Source organism: Salvelinus fontinalis, chromosome 6 (assembly GCF_029448725.1).
Source record: "Salvelinus fontinalis isolate EN_2023a chromosome 6, ASM2944872v1, whole genome shotgun sequence".
NCBI classification, from domain to species: Eukaryota; Metazoa; Chordata; class Actinopteri; order Salmoniformes; family Salmonidae; genus Salvelinus; species Salvelinus fontinalis.
The window spans coordinates 22740544-22760964 of NC_074670.1; the positions used below are offsets into that span (position 1 = coordinate 22740544).

The 20421-nt window shown below is 41.8% G+C and overlaps 1 protein-coding gene across 1 annotated transcript in view; it reads right to left on the minus strand.

The window, feature by feature from the left end:
• The window catches only part of lars2 (leucyl-tRNA synthetase 2, mitochondrial), a 56255-nt gene extending 48053 nt beyond the window's left edge, over positions 1–8202 (minus strand). Inside the window, exons 1-3 of the mRNA XM_055925504.1 lie at positions 8054–8202; positions 3561–3823; positions 283–414 (exon numbers count right to left, since the gene is read on the minus strand). Of these exons, the coding sequence (XP_055781479.1) occupies positions 283–414; positions 3561–3812 (384 nt within the window). The 5' untranslated portion in view covers positions 3813–3823; positions 8054–8202. The remainder of the gene's footprint in view (positions 1–282; positions 415–3560; positions 3824–8053) is intronic.
• Between the last annotated feature and the right edge of the window lie 12219 nt (positions 8203–20421).

Here is a 20421-nt window from a genome sequence, read left to right on the forward strand (position 1 = left end):
GACCTTGTGGACTGCACACAAAGTGCTTCACAGCTGTATGCTTCTACGTGACTCACCTGGAATCGTGGCAGTACAGTTTGTGTGCATGCATAGAGAGCGAGCGAGAGAGAGAGAAAGAAAGAGAAAGCCATAGAGACAGACATGCATAGAGGGGTGGAAAGGAGAAATTATAAAAGTTACCAGTATGGGCAGCTTAGCTTTTCACAGTTGTATCTCCAGCTACTAATCAGGACCAGTCGCTTTGGCTAAAATAATCTGCTAAATGGTATATATTATTATTACCTGGTGGCCCCTCATCCTCTGGAAGTGTCCGATGGTGTCACTGATTGTGTAGACCCGTACATGGCCCATGTGGAGACGGCCGGAGGGGTACGGGAACATAGACAGGACATAAAACTTCTTCCTACGGGAACTCTGGGGAATACAACAAACACATGCTCAGGGAAATAGATTTCATGAGGCTTGTGAGAGCCTCACAATCAATAATTATACAAAATGTTTGACAGGAACTAGCCCTACAAATCTGTGTCTGGCAACATGTGATTAGCGCAACGAACACTGTAGGAATACCAGTCGTATAGTTGATGCATTGTGGGTTTGTAACAATGTCGTGACAACATTGGATGTCGTGGTCAGCTGCAGTACTATTTGCCTTGGAGGACTGTTGATGGTACATGCCAGTGTTATAAAAATTATTGAAAACAAAAATGTGCTTTTTGGTCTTAATTTAGGGTTAGGCATTAGGATTAGCAGTGTGGGTGAGGTTAGGGTTAGGATTAGGTTTAAAATCAGATTTTAGGATTTTGTTGTTAAGCCCCTTAGGGTTATACAGCCTGGGTCAGTGCTAGACTACACTTCTAGCTCCTGGATTCTTCTGTCTGTATGTCTGGGTGCAGCTGCAGCAGGTTTCCAGAGTGTGTGAGGCAGCACTGATTCCCAGTGTCTTTGAGAAAGGCCAGCCAGGCAGGCCAGATAGCCCCTCACTCTGCCATCAATCTGGACTACACACAGTCTCCGTCCCAAATGGCACCCTATTTCCAACAAGCCCTGGTCAAAAGTAGTCCAATACATGCAGGTTAGCATTTTTCATCATGAATCTTGTTCTGGAGGCAGCTCTGCATAGTGGTCACTAGCTGGCACAGCAACACAAAGTCATAAAATCTGATTTAAAACTTCATCTTAACCCTTACCTCACCCACACAGCTAATCCTAATGTCTAACCTTAAATTTAAGACCAAAAAGCACATTTTTGTTTTCATACATTTTTACAATATAGCCAATTTTGACTTTGCAGCTGGCCTATCTAAGGGGCAATCGCTCAGTTCTGCCTCCATGACAAGACTCATGACAATAAACATTAACCTGCGCAAAAAATAGGAAATAGGTTGCCATTTGGGACTTCACTCTGTATGAATCACCCAAGGTCAAGGGGGGCCTGAATAACTCAATGAGCTCAGACTGACTAAACAACCTTTACATAGGCAAAAACAACAGCTCAAATTATCTTGAAGGAGCTCATTGATGGACTGAAGACTTTTTGTGTGGAAAGCCTGGGCTGAATGATGATGCATTGTGGGTTTGTAACAATGTCGTGACACCATTGGATGTCAGGGTCAGCTGCAGTACTATCTGCCTTGGAGGACTGTTGATGGTCGTGACAACAGTAACCAAAAACAGAGACAGACAAACAGGAGACTGTGAAAAGGTTACTTCATTACTAAGCATATTACGCCTATGAGTCAAGAATATTAGACAGTAAGAGAATGATTTAATGAATGTTTGAGTCTACGCAAACCAGAAGGCCTCCCAATGGGAACACTAAGCAGGGTTCAACCAGACAGACACACACAAACTCAAAAAAATAAATGTCCTCTCACTGTCAACTGCATTTATTTTCAACAAACTTAACATGTGTAAATACTTGTATGAACATTAGATTCAACAACAGACATAAAGTGAACAAGTTCCACAGACATGTGACTAACAGACATTTAATAATGTGTCCCTGATGAAAGGGGGGGTCAAAATCAAAAGTAACAGTCAGTATGTGGTGTGGCCACCAGCTGCATTAAGTACTGCAGTGCACCCCCTCCTCATGGACTGCACCAGATTTGACAGTTCTTGATGTGATATGTTACCCCAATCTTCCACCAAGGCACCTGCAAGTTCCCGGACATTTCTGGGGGGAATGGCCCTAGACCTCACTCTCCGATCCAACAGGTCCCAGATGTGCTCAACGGGATTGAGATCCGGGTTCTTCGCTTGCCATGGCAGAACACTGACATTCCTGTCTTGCAGGAAATCACGCACAGAACGAGCAGAATGGCTGGTGGCATTATCATGCTGGAAGGTCATGTCAGGATGAGCCTGCAGAAAGGGTACCACATGAGGGAGGAGGATGTTTTCCCTGTAATGCACAGCGTTGAGATTGCCTGCAATGACAACAAGCTCAGTCCAATGATGCTGTGACACACCATCGCAGACCATGACGGACCCTCCACCTCCAAATTGATCCCACTCCAGAGTACAGGCCTCTGTGTAATGCTCATTCCTTCAACGAAAAACGCGAATCCGACCATCACCCCTGGTGAGACAAAACCGCGACTCGTCAGTGAAGAGCACTTTTTGCCAGTCCTGTCTGGTCCAGCGATGGTGGGTTTGTGCCCATAGGCGACGTTGTTGCTAGTGATGTCTGGTGAGGACCTGCCTTACAACAGGCCTACAAGCTCTCAGTCCAACCTCTCTCAGCCTATTGCAGACAGTCTGAGCACTGATAGAGGGATTGTGCGTTCCTGGTGTAACTCGGGCAGTTGTTGTTGCCGCCATCCTGTACCTGTCCCGCAGGTGTGATGTTCGGATGTACCGATCCTGTGCAGGTGTCGTTACACGTGGTCTGCCACTGCGAGGATGATCAGCTGTCCGTCCTGTCTCCTTGTGGCGCTGTCTTAGGCGTCTCACAGCACGGACATTGCAATTTATTGCCCTGGCTACATCTGCAGTCCTCATGCCTCCTTGCAGCATGCCTAAGGCACATTCACGCAGATGAGCAGGGACCCTGGGCATCTTTCTTTTGGTGTTTTTCAGAGTCAGTTGAAAGGCCTCTTTAGTGTCCTAACTTTTCATAACTGTGACCTTAATTACCTACCGTCTGTAAGCTGTTAGTGTCTTAACGACCGTTCCACAGGTGCATGTTCATTAATTGTTTATGGTTCTTTGAACAAGCATGGGAAACAGTGTTAAAACCCTTTACACTGATGATCTGTGAAGTTATTTGGATTTTTACAAATTATCTTTGAAAGACAGGGTCCTGAAAAAGGGATGTGTCTTTTTTTGCTGAGTTTATAAACATAGCAATAGGCCCAGGTACTAATGTCCCATAATGACTATGGTTATTCTGAAGGATGCTTAATTACCAGAGTATGGTTGAATATTAGGCTAGATTATAATTGGAACTAAAGCCAGGGGTGTTTTAAAATATTAATCTGACAATCTTTCCCAGAAGCCTCTACTAAGGGCCAACAGAAAGCAAAGAGAGAACTTAAGAATTGCTGCCAACTCACCTCCTCCAGCGTATCCCTCCGCCACTGCTCCATGATACGGGGGTGCCACCACTGCTCCACCCTACGTCTGGTGTCCGCTTTATAGTCCCTGTCCCAGACCCCTGTCTCGCTGAACAGGGTCCGAGCCCCGTCTCTGGGGTAGGGGGAGAGGAGGCGGGGCAGGGGGGCATGGTCAGCCCTGGACCTGGGTCGCCCCAACCACAACAGGCCACTGCCACGCGGGCAGAGAGACACTCTGGCTGCCATCTGCATGGCTCTGTTACCTAGGTAACAGGACAAGGTTCTATTAGTCAGTGCTCTGCTCACAAGAAAAGACAGCAGAGCACACAGAAGCTGCAGCCAAAGCCTCAGTCAGCTCGTACCCATTCTTAAGGAAAATAGGCTGCTAGGAACAGGATGAAAATAACAGTCTGGAGTTTGATTCTGGTTAACAATAGTTGTTGAGTAATACATGTTCATTAGCACAGTAATAGATGTTCAATAACACCTGAAGGCATCAGGTCACATAAGACTTTCACGCAAAAACTTTGCTAAAAAAAGGCACACACACACACACACACACAGTCGCCAAGGTAACCCAATAAGATATTATAGGGTAAATCCATTTGAATTCAATCACTTTTTGACAGCACTCCTTTTGATTTGAACGATATCTTCCATACATATTTGCCCATTGTAGAAGTGCTCAGAAAGTTACTTGCACCTGAATGTACTCAAAGTTGACTCATTTTGCATACCCCACCATACCATGAGAAATCCATGTCTGCGTCACTGTAAAAGATAAACGAGGTTGATCAAATTTAAAAGCTTACAAACAGGGTTGTCAAACAATTTTATAATGTCTGGGATTTTCGTAATTTTATATGTATTATTTATTATTCATATTCACATATGTTGTAACTTAGACCCTATTTTACATAATCTTAGGTTTTTGTGTTGTGCCTGCTATCGGTTGAGAAAACATTATCTTGGATAAAGGGGTGGGTGTCATGTTTTGGCTGATACATTTACTAAAATGGGTATAAAATCTATTTTAAACTTTCAAATGGTACCACAGAGATGGTTGGAGGTCCACACATCAGAGAATGTTGACTTGAAATATCAGTTGTTTTATATTATACTGTCAATCCTCCATAGAAAACCTATTGAACTCATAGAAATATAGACAACAGAATAGCCATGACCATTTAAGTTGACATTCGACGGTAGGTGGACTGGCAGTCATCACTGTGGTAGTAATAAGATGTTAACATTTTTATTTCATTTAAAATGTCAATGGTGTACCATTCAAATTGCAGTGGTCTGAAGGGATAGGTCCATTCTAGGAATACTATTTATATGATTGAAATGAGACCCACCGTGTATTCTAAGGCATTTTGTGTCTAAACAGATGGCAAGAATAACACAAAATCCTCAGGATGGTGTGAAATAGGGTGTAAGCTTCAACATATGCAATTATAATTTGTTGAAATCTGAGTTTACGTGTTTTATTACAATTGACGCTCAATTTGTATATGTATATATATACAGTACTAGTCAAACGTTTGGACACACCTACTCATTCAAGGGTTTTTCTTAATTTTTTACTATTTTCAAAATTGTAGAATAATAGTGAAGACATCAAACTATGAAATAACACACATGGAATCACGTAGTAACCAAAAAAGTGTTAAACAAATTCTTCAATGTAGCCACTTTTTGCCTTGATGACAGCTTGGCATTCTCTCAACCAGATTCACCTGGAATGCTTTTCCAACAGTCTTGAAGGAGTTCCCACATATGCTGATCACTTGTTGGCTGCTTTTCCTTCACTCCAACTCATCCCAAACCATCTCAATTGGGTTGAGGTTGGGTGATTGTGGAGGCCAGGTCATCTGATGCAGCACTCCATCACTCTCCTTCTTGGTCAAATAGCCCTTACACAGCCTGGAGGTGTGTTTTGGGTCATTGTCCTGTTGAAAAACAAATGATAGTCCCACTAGGCGCAAACCAGATGGGATGGCGTATCGCTGCAGAATGCTGTGGTAGCCATGCTGGTTAAGTGTGCCTTGAACTTGAAATAAATCACAGATAGTGTCACCAGCAAAGCACACCCACACCATCACACCTCCTCCTCCATGCTTCACGGCAGGACCCACACATGCGGAGATCATCCGTTCACCTACTCTACATCTCACAAAGACACAGCGGTTGGAACCAAAAATCTCAAATTTGGACAGATTTGGACAGAAAAGACAGATTTCCACCGGTCTAATGTCCATTGCTCATGTTTCTTTGTCCATACAGGTCTCTTCTTCTTATTGGTGTCCTTTAGTAGTGGTTTATTTGCAGCAGATCGACCATGAAGGCCTGATTCACACAGTCTCCTCTGAACAGTTGATGTTGAGATGTGTCCGTTACTTGAACTCTGTGAAGCATTTATTTGGGCTGCAATTTCTGAGCTGCAGTTAACTAATGAACTTATCCTCTGCCGCAGAGGTAACTCTGGGTCTTCCTTTCCTGTGGCGGTCCTCATGAGAGCCAGTTTCATCATAGTGATTGAAGGTTTTTGCGACTGTACTTGGAAGAAACTTTCAATGTTCTTGAAATTTTCTGCATTAACTGACCTTCATGTCTTAAAGTAATGATGGACTGTCGTTTTTCTTTGCTTAGTTGAGCTGTTCTTGCCATAATATGGACTTAGTCTTTTACCAAATAGGGCTATCTTCTGTATACATATATCTAAAAATAAACGTATATCCCCTACCTTGTCACAACACAAATGATTGGCTCAAACGCATTAAAGAAAGAAATTCCACTGTTTAACAAAGAACACCTGTTAATTGAAACGCATTCCAGGTGACTACCTCATGAAGCTGGTTGCGAGAATGCCAAGAGTGTGCAAAGCTGTCATCAAGGCAAAGCGTGGCTACTTTGAAGAATCTCAATAGAAATATTGATTTGTTTAACACTTTTTTGGTTACCACATGATTCCATATGTTTTATTTCATAGTTTTGATGTCTTCACTATTATTCTACAATGTATAAAATAGTAAAAATAAAGAAAAACCCTGGAATGAGTAGTTGTGTCCAAACTTTTGACTGGTACTGTATATATCTAAAAAAAAAAACTAAAAAAAAACGTATATCCCAGGGTGAGAGAAGGACAATATGAAAATCTGGATACTGCCCAACACTACTTTCTATCCACTTCTGCCATGCTGGGCAAACAAGTATTGAAAGTTGTTGAAATCCAAAGGGATGCAGTCAAAAGGTGATTTAGATAGATTTAGCCTACATTATTATAATAATAACACAACAACCTAGGGAACAGAGGGCACACTCACACATAGACAGTCACAGATGCTGCTGACATGACACGTCATGAAAATATTTACCAAGAAGTGTTCCATCCCACACAGCACATAAGTCAAGGCCCTTGGTAACACAAGTGGGTCAGACGTGTCAACCTACACCTGCCTCTAGTAATAGGGTATTTTCCTGGTCACTAAATCATCATTGCAAGACTGCCATAGAAGACATCGAGTGGTTCTCACTCTATACAGTATGCTAGACTATATCCCTGAGCTGGTGGGCTGTGCCTATGAAGGGACCCCCTGGGAACTTCTCTAAAGAGCCGATAGCCTAGTGGTAGTTAGCTCGTACATATCTATACAGAAGGTGGCACACTGATAAACTCAATTAATCTGTAAGCCTACTGATATGGATAACTTGAAGGAGTTGGTTTCACATAAGTTATCTATCTTTGAGAACAAAATGTTTAGTACCTCCAAATATATCAAACAAATCACAAAATAATCACTACATGCACAAACAGTATATGTCAGTATCTTTCATGCACAACCAAGTCAATAACATTGAAACATTTGAAATTATGATTGTCTGCAGACTGTAGAGCAAGTGTTGCTTGCTCACCAGCCAGCAGCATTCATTCTCCTCAAACACCCACTCAAACCATAGATAGAGACATCTGCTCTGCTGTAGCCGAGCTACTATAGTCTCTATGGGACATCAGTGCAATGCCACAAACACACTATCCTCCAGCTAGAGCAGAGAGAGATATATAGAGAGAAAGAGACATAAACAAGGTTGTGTCTGTGCATATGAGAGTGTGTAGGAGAGAGAGATAGAGAATGAGATGTTTCTATGGTTACATTGACCCTTGTGAATGCCATATCTTTACCATGGAGAGCCTTGCATACACCTTGAGAGATTCAGGCGATGCAAATCACGTTGTTCCAAGTTCACATAGGGTAAATACATTAGCATTTGTGTAAGATATTAATGTTATGTGCTTGTTAGTTATTCAAGAAATGAATCACGAATACAGTTAATAAGAAACATAGCTAGCTAAGTTAGATCGCGACTCGAGCTATACATTCGTGACATGACACTGACAGCCACATTAGCTAGCTAGTGACATTTGTAAGCTAGATGCATTGTTGAACGTCTGTGAAAAAATTGCTTTGATCACAGGGTTTGAAGTTACTCACTGTGTTAAATTTCCAAATCCTTGCATTAAGCGATATGACTTTTATCATGATCCATTAGCTATATCAGATTAAAAATGTTATTGTGCACGTAAAGTCGTGCCCCTGTTGCCATAGCTCACACCTCCATGTGCGCCGCCATGTTTGTTTTTAAAAGCTTTATTGACAACTTCCTCTTAGAACATTGTAACAGGCGGGTTCCAAAGTACTTTACTGATAAACACTAATGTGTTTATAAACACTTTTTTTTTTTTTTTATTACTATGAATGTTAAATTAAGAGGTTAAATATACATTTGATATATCATTATGTGTTTTTTTTTATACATGTAGGGATTAATGGGTTCTTCAGTTGTCCCCATAGGATATCCCTTTGAAGAACCCTTTTTGGTTCCAGGTAGTACTCTTTTGGTATTAGGTGGAACTATTTTGGGTTCCATGTAAAAACCCTTTCCACAGAGAGTTCTACATGGAACCCAAAAGGGTTCTACCTGGAACCAATAAGGGTTCTCCTATGGGGACAGCCGAAGAACCCTTTTGGAACCCTTTTTTTCTGAGTGTAGAATGTTACGTGTCATCTGTGTGGCAAATCAAATCAAATGTATTTATATAGCCCTTCTTACATCAGCTGATATCTCAAAGTGCTGTACAGAAACCCAGCCTAAAACCCTTTTGCAGGACCCTAGACTTTATTTTATACCCAACAGTCATCCAAAACGGGTCTGGTCTGTTCCACAACTCAACTGTATGGGCAACCTGGTGAGTTAGGGGATCTCTCTTACAGTGTGTGGCTATATTTTTCTGCAGCTGTGCTCATATATTGATTTTGTGTGTGACTGTGTGTGTGTGTATGTGTGTGCGCGTACGTGCGTGTGTGCGTGTGTGTGCATGCGGGCGGGCATGTGAGTTCATCTGAGTTCCTGTGTGTTCCTACCTGACAAGACATCTTGTTATTATTCCCAAAATAAAAACGTATCAGTTAACTGAAACCAATCAAACATGACGGATAAATGTATATGCAAATGTGAGCATTTTGGATACTAAGAAATATAAAAGTCTATTTGAAGTTTTGGATGAAGTTAGATGGGATAGGAGTGAGACTATTTTCTCAAGGTCAGCACGTCCTAGTTTCACAGTCAGCTCTACTTCTTGTTTGTTCATTGTTGTCAATGTGCTGTGAATCTCCTTCAAACAACAAAACTTTTCTCTGTTTCACTGTCATAACAGACACCATACCCACTGATACAAATTCAGTATAGGCATTCTCAGTGTCGCCTTGATGCAATTTTTCCCATAGTTGTGATCTCAAAGGGAAAAGCTTGCAGTTGCATTCTCAAGTGACATGGTTTCTGCCCACATTGTCAACCTGTTTTATTGCATGATGATATCCTCAGAAACCAACTGAAAGAAATACATAGTCACTTTGACAATAACAGTCAGCAATGACCAAGATATATTGTGTAGTCAACCACAACTTCTGTCTTCTAATTTAGTCTAATTTAGTATTACATTCAGTGAGTCTGTATTACATTCAGTGAGTCTGTATTACACTCAGTGAGTCTGTATTACATTCAGCGAGTCTGTGTTACATTTGGTGAGTCTATATTACATTCAGTGAGTCTGTATTACATTCTGTGAGTCTGTATTCCATTCAGTGAATTTGTATTACATAGGTTATGGAGTATTTTGTGTCAATAAAGGGAAATTGTTGACTTTAGGCTACACATAAGTTAATGTTCTCATTCAAATAAAATAACTTGGATCTAACAGATAAATATTGAGCTATACATGTTAAAAGTTCAAAATTTACACTACAGCATTTGCTTTATTTTATTAATTGCAATGTTTGGCAGGCACGAGACGGTTCTGCTGGTTACCTTAGCAACCCTTTTATCTCCACGCCAGATTATTTTCAGTTAAAGGATTTAGATTTTGTGGAACGGGGAGTTAGGCGAACCAACAAACACACACACTCACACACACATACACACACACACATAAAGGCTCTCCTCAAACTTGTTACAGAGTGAACGATACAAAATCACTAACAACTACACAAAAACTGAAAGGCCTTCTGTTATGTCTTGCAGTAGCACGTGCCTCTTTGATGTCGACTTCCATGGTAATATGATGACTGTACAGAGTACGGACTGGTGTTTCCATGCACTCCATCTCCATTACAGAAGAGATAGATTCAACGTGAAGGAGGATGCCTCGTCTAATCAGAGGCATTTCTCTATGAGCGATCCCCTGAGCATGCACCTTTGATCTGACGGACTCGCATACAGAGAGAAGGAACATAGAAAAAGGGAAAAAGAAGTGAAAGATGGAGACGGGTGGGTGGTGGAGATCTGGTGTGGTGTGGTGGGAAGGATAGCGAGCGGCAGAGAAACAGCACAGAACAGAAAGGCTCTGCACTATCCATAGTCTGACGTCAGTGGGCTAAACTAAACCTGGGGTGCCGTGGCTGCTCTCCTTTCACGTTGTATATCAGAGTCAAGAGGACTGCGTCCCTGCCCAGGGCACAACTCACAGGATGTGGTTATGAGGAGAAAAAGATGGAAGCAGAAAATGGGGTTTTGACACTATTTAAACAGTTTTCTCCTACTGCCCTTTGAAAGAATAAGCTTCCTTCAACTGATCACTGATGAATGAATGAATGAACGAACAGGACACTGGGCACATAAGTACAGTACTTATGTACTTGATACATTCATGAGGGTCAAAACACCTTCGATTCAAGGTGGATTGAGTACTATTCTATCATCTGATCTTAAAAACAAAGAAACGAGGCCAATAGGAGGATTGTTATGAAACTATAACAGGATTGCCTATGAGTTGTATAGATAGACAATGGATTGTATTTAGAAAATTTAGAATAGGATGGGTTTGTCTGAGGGTCACTAATCCTGATGTCAATCTCCATTGATGTGCTTTGATGTTGTGGTTCAATACAGACCCTCAGCTAAAGACACAAGGTGAAACAGCCTGGGAGTTCACATCACAGGTTGAGGGAGTTCTCTGTGTGGGCAAGGGATTTATCTTCCTGGACTCTGTACTGTTAAAATAGAAATACTCAAAACACTATCATTGGGTAGTAAAACCATAAATAGTGCACTTGAACTGAGATCTGGTGTTTGGAGGGTGTGTGAATGTAAACTCAATGTAACTGTTCTGATAGACTGAATGGATTTCAAAACAGAATGGAAGGACCCTGAAACACCAAAGTGGTTCTACAATCTGAATAAATGTGTTTTTAAGAGGGTGGTGTTGTATTTTTAGGAGTGTTGTGAAAACCCTTTTTGTGTTTCAGTGCATGCATGTAAAAGGCAGCATCAAAACACAGAAATAATGTTTTGTTAGACTGTTTCTCTCATTCAATCAAATGGTTTTACATTTCTAATTGGTTTCTAGCATAAATATTGATTGATCATTTTCAGTCAATATTTTGATTAACATTTTAAAGAAGACTATGAAATTAAAATTGTTCCTCTATGGTAGACTTTGGGACTTGTTATAGGCCACAGTTGCCAGGACCATTGTGAGTTACATATGTTACAATCAAAATTATTTAAATTATAGCAGAGGTAACACTGGTATTCATGTGAGAAGGTACAGTTGAAGTCGGAAGTTTACATACACCTTAGCCAAATACATTCAAACTCAGTTTTTCACAATTCCTGACATTTAATCCTAGTAAACAGTCCCTGTCTTAGGTCAGTTAGGATCACTACTTTATTTCAAGAATGTGAAATGTCAGAATAATAGTAGAGAGAATTATTTATTTCAGCTTTTATTTATTTCATCACATTCCCAGTGGGTCATAAGTTAACATACACGCAATTAGGATTTGGTAGCATTGCCTTTAAATTGTTTTACTTGGGTCAAACGTTTCGGGTAGCTTTCCACAAGCTTCCCACAATAAGTTGGGTGAATTTTCGCCCATTCCTCCTGACAGAGCTGGTGTAACTGATTCAGGATTGTAGGCCTCCTTGCTTGCACAAGATTTTTCAGTTCAGCCCACAAATTGTCTATGGGATTGAAGTCAGAGCTTTGTTTTGGCCACTCCAATACCTTGACTTTGATTTCCTTAAGCCATTTTGCCACAACTTTGGAAGTATGCTTGGGGTCATTGTTCATTTGGAAGATCCATCTGCGACCAAGATTTAACTTCCTAACTGATGTCTTGAGATGTTGCTTCAATGTATCCACATCATTTTCCTCCCTCATGATGCTATCTATTTTGTGAAGTGCACCGGTCCCTCCTGCAGCAAAGCACCCCCACAACATGATGCTGCCACTCCCGTGCTTCACGGTTGGAATAGGGTTCTTCGGCTTGCAAGCGTCCCCCTTTTCCCTCCAAACATAACGATGGTCATTATTGCCAAACAGTTCCATTTTTGTTTCATCAGGCCAAAAAGTATGATCTTTGTCCCCATGTGCAGTTGCAAACCGTAGTCTGGCTTTTCTATGGCGGTTTTGGAGCAGTGGCTTCTTCCTTGCTGAGCGGCCTTTCAGGTTATGTCGATATTGGACTCGTTTTACTGTGGATATAGATACTTTTGTACCTCTTTCCTCCAGCATCTTCACAAGGTCCTTTGCTGTTGTTCTGGGATTGATTTGCAATTTTCACATGAAGGTATGTTCATCTCTAGGAGACAGAACGCGTCTCCTTCCTGAGTGGTATGACGGCTGCGTGGTCCCATGGTGTTTATACTTGCGTACTATTGTTTGGACAGATGAACGTGGTACCTTCAGGCGTTTGGAAATTGCTCCCATGAATGAACCAGACTTAGAGGTCTACAATTGTTTTTCTGAGGTCTTGGCTGAATTCTTTTCATTTTCCCATGATGTCAAGCAAAGAGGCACTGAGTTGGAAGGTAAGCCTTGAAATACATCCACAGGTACACCTCCAATTGACTCAAATGATGTCAATTAGCCTATTAGAAGCTTCTAAAGCCATGACATCATTTTCTGGAATTTTCCAAGCTGTTAGAAGGCAGTCAACTTAATGTCTGTAAACTTCTGACCCACTGGAATTTGTGATACAGTGAATTATGAGTGAAATAATCTGTCTGTAATCAATTGTTGGAAAAATGACTTGTGTCATGCACAGAGTACATGTCCTAACCGACTTGACAAACCTATAGTTTGTTGACAAGAAATTTGTGGAGTGGTTGAAAAACGAGTTTTAATGACTCCAACCTAAGTGTATGTAAACTTCCGACTCCAACTGTAGATGTGAACACCACCTTAGTTCATTTGAACAGTGTGGGAGGTTATATGAGATCAAAGCAGGAGGACTGTGGGTTATTTCAATGGCTGCAATGAACCAGGAATGTCATTTTATTGTGGTTGTGGGAAGGTTGTTTTTGGTTTGGATGGAACACACAGGATAACTGACTCAGTGGTTGGGATAAGACTCTCTTTTACCCTTCATTTATTTTTCTCTCATTCTCTCCATCTTAGTTTCACAATTATTACATGATTCCACTTCTTTAATTTGCAATTTAAGTAATAGACCTCAAACCAATATAGTAAAATAACACAGCCATCTACTCATCAACAATTACTCTGGGATGAGCTAATGACTGACAGATTTGATCCACTCCCTCTTTGCATTTGAATGTCATTTCAAACACTTTCTCTGATGCCTATTTTCAAACTAAAGTAATCTCTTCTGCAAGCAGAAGTCTACCTCCACCCACATCCCTCCTCCCTCCCTCCCCTCCCCTCCTCCCTCCCTCCCACCACTCAGGATCAACCATGACAAACAACCCATGTTAATCACACCCTCTCGCCATGTTTCGGAGGGTGGTTACAGTTCACACACACACACACACACACACACACACACACACACACACACACACACAGAGAGAACCAGAAGACAACCGATCACACAGCATCAGAGAGAGAACGTTCCTCCTCTGTGTGACTGGATAGAGGAGAGAATACGTTGGAGTGGTGGGTGGAAGGTGATGGGAGGGACTGGCTGGCTCCAACCTATCAAAAGGTGACCTTTTGGGGGACGGCCGTGTGATTCACGTCCACGTCGGCCACACTGAGAAGTGGCAGCATCGGCACAGGCAAGAAGCAATCGCACACCATCTTGGCTCTCAGAGTCCAATGAGGAAGGGCCTGATCAGCCTATGGCTGTGACCATTGTTCAGAGGGTTTGATAAGTGTGATGTTATTTCCAGGGTCTATTTCACGTCGACAGCCCCTCAGCAGGCGCCCGGCCGGCCGTGCACTGTGTCCATTGATCTTTTCCCAGAGAAGACTCTGATAGATAAAGAAGAGGAACACCGTGGTACGGTGAAGATGGGCGGTTCTGAAAGGCAGAAGGAGTAGAATTGTTAGTTAGAGACCATAGAAACGTTGGGGACACCGACATCCAAGCTCATTACCATGTCAACTGTAACATTTCCCTTGGTTTTCAAGCAAGTGTGTTAACTATGACCCCGGTGTTCTTATTTGTCAGGTGGAACAGCAAGATCAGTTCTATGCCAGTACTGTCACGTTCGTCGTAACGTGGAAGAGAGGAGGACCAAGGCGCAGCGTGATAACAATACATCTTCCTTTTTATTTAAGACGAAGACGAAACGACACTGACAAACTAACCAAAACAACAAACTGACGAACGTGAAGCTCAATAAACAATAAGTGCAGACACAGGCAACTTACACATAGACAATCACCCACGAACTACCTAATGACTATGGCTGCCTAAATATGGCTCCCAATCAGAGACAACGATAGACAGCTGTCTCTAATTGAGAACCAATCCAGGCAACCATAGACATGCATACACCTAGACTAGACACTTAAACCAACTAAACCACAGCACCCATAAACATACAAAAAAAACTTGACAATACAAAACACATACATACCCCATGTCACACCCTGACCTAAATAAAATAATGCAGAAAACAAAGAAAACTAAGGCCCGGGTGTGACAAGTACATGAGAAGTTTCTAATCAAATCCATAATTCACCCCAAACTATATTGCCCCATACTAACCCTTTCAGCCAACAACAACCACTGAATCTCCTGAGAGGGCCTTATTAAGAAACACAGAGACATTATAGTTTGTATCGTTCCTCTGATCTTGCCCAGTGCTATTATAAACAGGTCGACACGGGAGTTGAGATTCACATCGTCTTGTTTTAATCAGAGTCTTGATGTTGAGTGTCTAATAAACTGTGTTGCTTTGCCTCATCAAGACTGGTAGTTCTGTTTCCTGTGAGAGAAATGAGCACCTCCACATACAGTACATAACAACACAACGCTTCCTTTCTTCCTCCGCCCGCCATCCCGCACGGCTCCTAACAGGACTCCTCGGTAGTTAACGCTACTAATTAGTGCTCCTCTCTGCTATGGATCCATCTGCAGTCTCACAGACACAGGGGGAGGAGGAGGAGGGAAGATTGTGTGTACCCCGATTTCTGCAGATCGAAACATTTTGCTACTCACCACAATCACGGTATATGTTGGGGGCATTTGAGTCCGCCTGTCCAACTTCTCAATCTAAATAGCAATCCTTTTGATTTGATTGGTTTATTTGAATCCCCGTTAGCTTTCACAGGGGCAGCAGTATTCTTCCTGGGGTCCACAAAAAAAAATACTGATAGACAGTCACACAAGGACAGTCACACAAATTTAAAATACATCGATATACAAACAACACAACAAAAAATAATGTATGTGTTAGAGTGTCTGTGTGTGTGTGTTGGTGTGTCAGTCCCCTCATTTATAGTGGTGTTGTCACTGTTGTTGTTTTTTAAGGCATGTACAAATGTAATCATATCAAACCTCTCATTCACTGTATGAGTACACAACCACACCAGCCACATTGTCTCACGTCCGATAGCGTCCCTCCTCCACGACGCTCATCCCTCAATCGGTGCAGGTGGAATCAACGTGCTGATGTAAGACAATGCACCAGACATGCACGTAGCTATAGAAACTAACATAAACCCTAACCTGAACACACATCCTACCCAGAGGCACTTTACGTTTCTCCTAAAGATAGAATCAGATGGACATTAATAATATAACTCCTCTCTAAATCTCTCCACTTCTAAATTGTCCCTCATCTCAACCAATAAGTAAAGGTCAGCTGGTTACCATGGTGATGGGTCAGGGGATTTGCCTTGCCATTGTTGGAATGAAAAGGAACAGCAGAAGTAAGAAGAATCAAGGGACTCAGTCACAAGGCTCAGATCCACAAAATGAGTGAGAGCACGGAGGATGTGAAGACAAATTTATCCAATATCTAATTAAACAGGTTGTCTGTGTGAGCCTATAGTACAGAGAAATAGTGCCTGTCTGCTCCTGCACAGTGAGAGTGGATGGAGGAGAGACCAGAAGCCACGAACAGTACTCTTTTTAGCAAGGTCCCCGGTAAAAAGAGACATTTTGAGAAAATGAATCTTTTATACATTCTCCTTTGGCACAAAAGAGACTTTTATCTCTGTCCCATTAGCATTTTTGGCGCTGAAGCAATTTACATTTTTATAGCATAATTAATGAACAAGAAAGTAATTTACATTTTCGCTCCATTCGCCGGGCACATTGTCTGTCTGGAGCATATTTGATATTTGGAGGGGGATGTATTTGGGAATGTGTGGGTGAGTTTGTGTGTCATTGTCTCTGTATTTGTGTGTGTCAATCAGTGTGTCAAGCAATGGGTGTGTGTGTGTGTGTGTGTGTGTGTGTGTGTGTGTGTGTGTGTGTGTGTGTGTGTGTGTGTGTGTGTGTGTGTGTGTGTGTGTGTGTGTGTGTGTGTGTGTGTGTGTGTGTGTGTGTGTGTGTGTGTGTGTGTGTGTGTGTGCAGTGGGGAGGAGTCTGTGTGGAAGTTTAAGGAACAGATGGAACAGAATCGGCCTTAATAAACAACAGGGGAGGAATAGAGGAGGAGAGGTGTTTTCAGGTGCAAATTGAGGCCAGAGGCGACCTGTCTTTTACTTCAGCTGGTGCTCACATCAAAAGGCTGGAGGCAGTCCTTCACAGCAAATTAAACCATTCAAGCAGCTCAAAGGGAAATATAATTCATACAAGTGTCATACATATTCCCGACAAACATAAAAAGAGAAACTGTGTCATTGTTTTGCTTTTTTCCCTCTCCAAGTTGATGACCCTTGTGACGGTTAACCCTGTAAAGCCTGGCTCTTATCTTTTGAAAAGGGCTCTCACGTTGATAGTGGTTTTCTGGCTTAAACATTAAAGGGAAGTTAGAATAAGGAATATCCCATATAACATTAATGTATATCAGTGAAAGAGAGCGACCCGGCTCTATGTATTTTACTGGTTTGTGACTCACTGACATCGTCCCCTGGTTAGAGGGGAATAAAGCAGCCCAAGAGTTAACACACAGGAACTTTATTTAAACACACTGAGGAAGATTAATATGGGGATGCACATGGGAATGTACATTGGGATATAAAGTGGGAAAGAGAGTGGAATGGTACACTCTTAGAAAAAAAGAGTTCCAAAAGGGTTCTTCGGCTGTCCCTATAGGAGAACCCCTTTGGTTCCAGGTAGAATCCTTATTGGTTCCAAGTAGAACCGTTTTGGGTGCCATGTAGAACCCTCTGTAGAAAGGGTTCTATATGGAACCCAAAAGGGTTCTACCTGAAACAAAAAAGTTTTTTTCAAAGGGTTCTCCTATGGGGACAAACGAAGAACGCTTTAAGGTTCTAGATAGCACATGTTTTTTTCTTAGAGCATAGTGGTTCTGTAATGGACAGAAACAGAGGTACTTAATACACACATACCGAATGAATACACCAGGGCACAAATGCATAGATACAGAATATAGCAGTAGTAAATGTGAAAGGACTGTATAGATTGCATATGCCATCTGCAGAGTAACACACAGCACAGTAAACTCAACATACAATAGACAATAATAGTAACTAACTATGAAGAACAATATACAAATGTCACACAACTCACTTTGGACACCCACACCATCCCACCAGTCCAGAGATATGAGTGAGTCCAGTTGTTGATGTGCAGAGACAGATTTTGCTCTCTGCCACTGCTTGAGGGAGACTGACATTATAGTGTTGTCACGATCGTCATAATAACACTCGGACCAAAGCGCAGTGTGAAATCGGTTCGACATATATTATTTGAAGTGAACCGCACAAAAAACAATAAAGAATAAACGACACGTGACGCTATGGAGTGCTCACAGGCAATTACACATAAACAAGATCCCACAAAAACCAGTGGGGAAATGGCTGCCTAAATATGATCCCCAATCAGAGACAACGCTAAACAGCTGCCTCTGATTGGGAACCATACCAGGCCAACATAGAAATAAAACACCCTAGATACCCACCCTAGTCACAACCCGACCTCACCAAAATAGAGAATAAAAAGGCTCTCTATGCTCAGGGCGTGACAAGTGTGACCTGCAGAGTCAAGACGATGGGCAGATGAATGTGATTTATGCATACCTGTGGTCTAAATGATTAAGTGTTATGTGGGGTAAATTATATCTGTTTTGAAACTGTCAACTGCAACAAGACAAGCAGTCAGGATGTGTTTTTTTCTCTTCAGCCAGACTTCAAGCCAGACATGTGATATAGACGTCCAGGGGACATTTTCCATTGAACTCTGTGACACTGCTATGTGTGTGAGTGTAATCTAATCAGGTCTGTACAAAACCTGAAGGCACAGAACAGAACAATAGCCTACATGGTGGCAGAGGGGAGATTTCGGACATTGTCACATGCCAAAATAGAACAGGTGTGCTAGTAAAATATGTAAACCTTGATTAAAGAGCAACAAAAAAATAAAATCCCTGCCAACACTGCAGCCAGCTGTGTCCCAGTAACGTGGCTGTAATTCTAATCAGGTTTTCCCACTCACAAAATGGAGGTGTTCCTTACACATTGAGGTTCATTGTATTTTCCAACATCAAATACATTCAAAAAGCAATCCTATGTGTCACAAAACAGCTGAGTCACTCTCACAAGGTGTCCTACCTACGCTTATAGAGAGAGACAGATGTTTACTGATGTGCCTGGCTACCCTTGAGTGCACCACAGCTACATGTCCCAGTAGAATTTGCCAGTAATGTTCCTCCATAACGGCTGTCTGTCACAAACTGTATATAGCCTCGTTATTGTTATGTCATTTTCTTGTGTTACTTTTAGATTAAATTTTTTAAACTTTTGTTTATTTAGTAAATATTTCTTGAACTGCAGGTGGTTAAGGGCTTGTAAGTAAGCATTTCACGGTAAGGTCTACTACACCTGTTGTATTGGGCGCATGTGGCAAATACAATTTGATTTGATGTGATCCCAACACTTGGCATTACTGAGTCTGCTGGTGGTAACACATCTAAACATGCACTCTAAGAAGTCTGACTGGGGCTGAAATATAATTAATTAAGACTGAATACATTATCATAAAGAGAGAGCATCTAACTTGATTACTTCTCCTTAAGGCAATTCATCTCCGGCACCTGCTTTGATTTGATATGCCTTGCTCCTGGCATCCTAAGGGGGATTTCATTGCCATCTTATGCTTGTGTAATTACCATCAACTGGTGTGCACACAGACTCACCCTGAAGGGGCATTTGAGGATAATCAATGGATTGACTGGTTCTGTTGAATGAGCACCAATTATGGGACTCTACCTTCTCATAGAATGGAAGAGGTGGCGACAGGCCAGGAATCACTGATGGTGTGGTCGGGATTTAAAACAAACAATGGAGAGGTCTAGTTTTGTTCATTTGCAGATTTATTCCCTATTATTTACTATAATATAGGTTTATTGTTCTAAATATGGCTGAACAGTCTAGCATGGGAGCCTTCCCCTTCAGGCCTTCTTCTTAGTAAGGCTTATTGGAGTAGGGCAAAGAAAAGTTGGCCCTTGACGCTGATCCTGGGTCAGTTTAGCATTTTCCTCACTAATGGGGTTGGGCAAGGGGAAGCTGATCCTAGGTCTGTACCAATGGGGAACGTCACCCTGGAGCGGAATTCTCCCTGTCCATTGTCTGTGGAATTCATGAGTTGCTGTCCGCTTCAATGGTGCTGAATCTCAAATCCGCTTTAGCACCATTGAACATTTTACTCTCAAAGTCAAAATTTTAGTCATACGGAAACATATTTTCCTGCATCACAATTCATATTACAGGCCTAGAGCATAGGGACTCAGTTTGCCAAAAAGAAAGCAATAAGGGTGATATGTTTTGGCACAATCATACATTACACAATAATAATCCGTCCCAGGGTTGCAGATATCCTTACAGGGGGGGAGGAAGAAGAGGGGGAATGCCTTGTATCTTCCTCCCACCCTGTCCCTGAAGCCGCGCACGTATTAAGTGAAGAGAGGCTCGAAGGTTGCA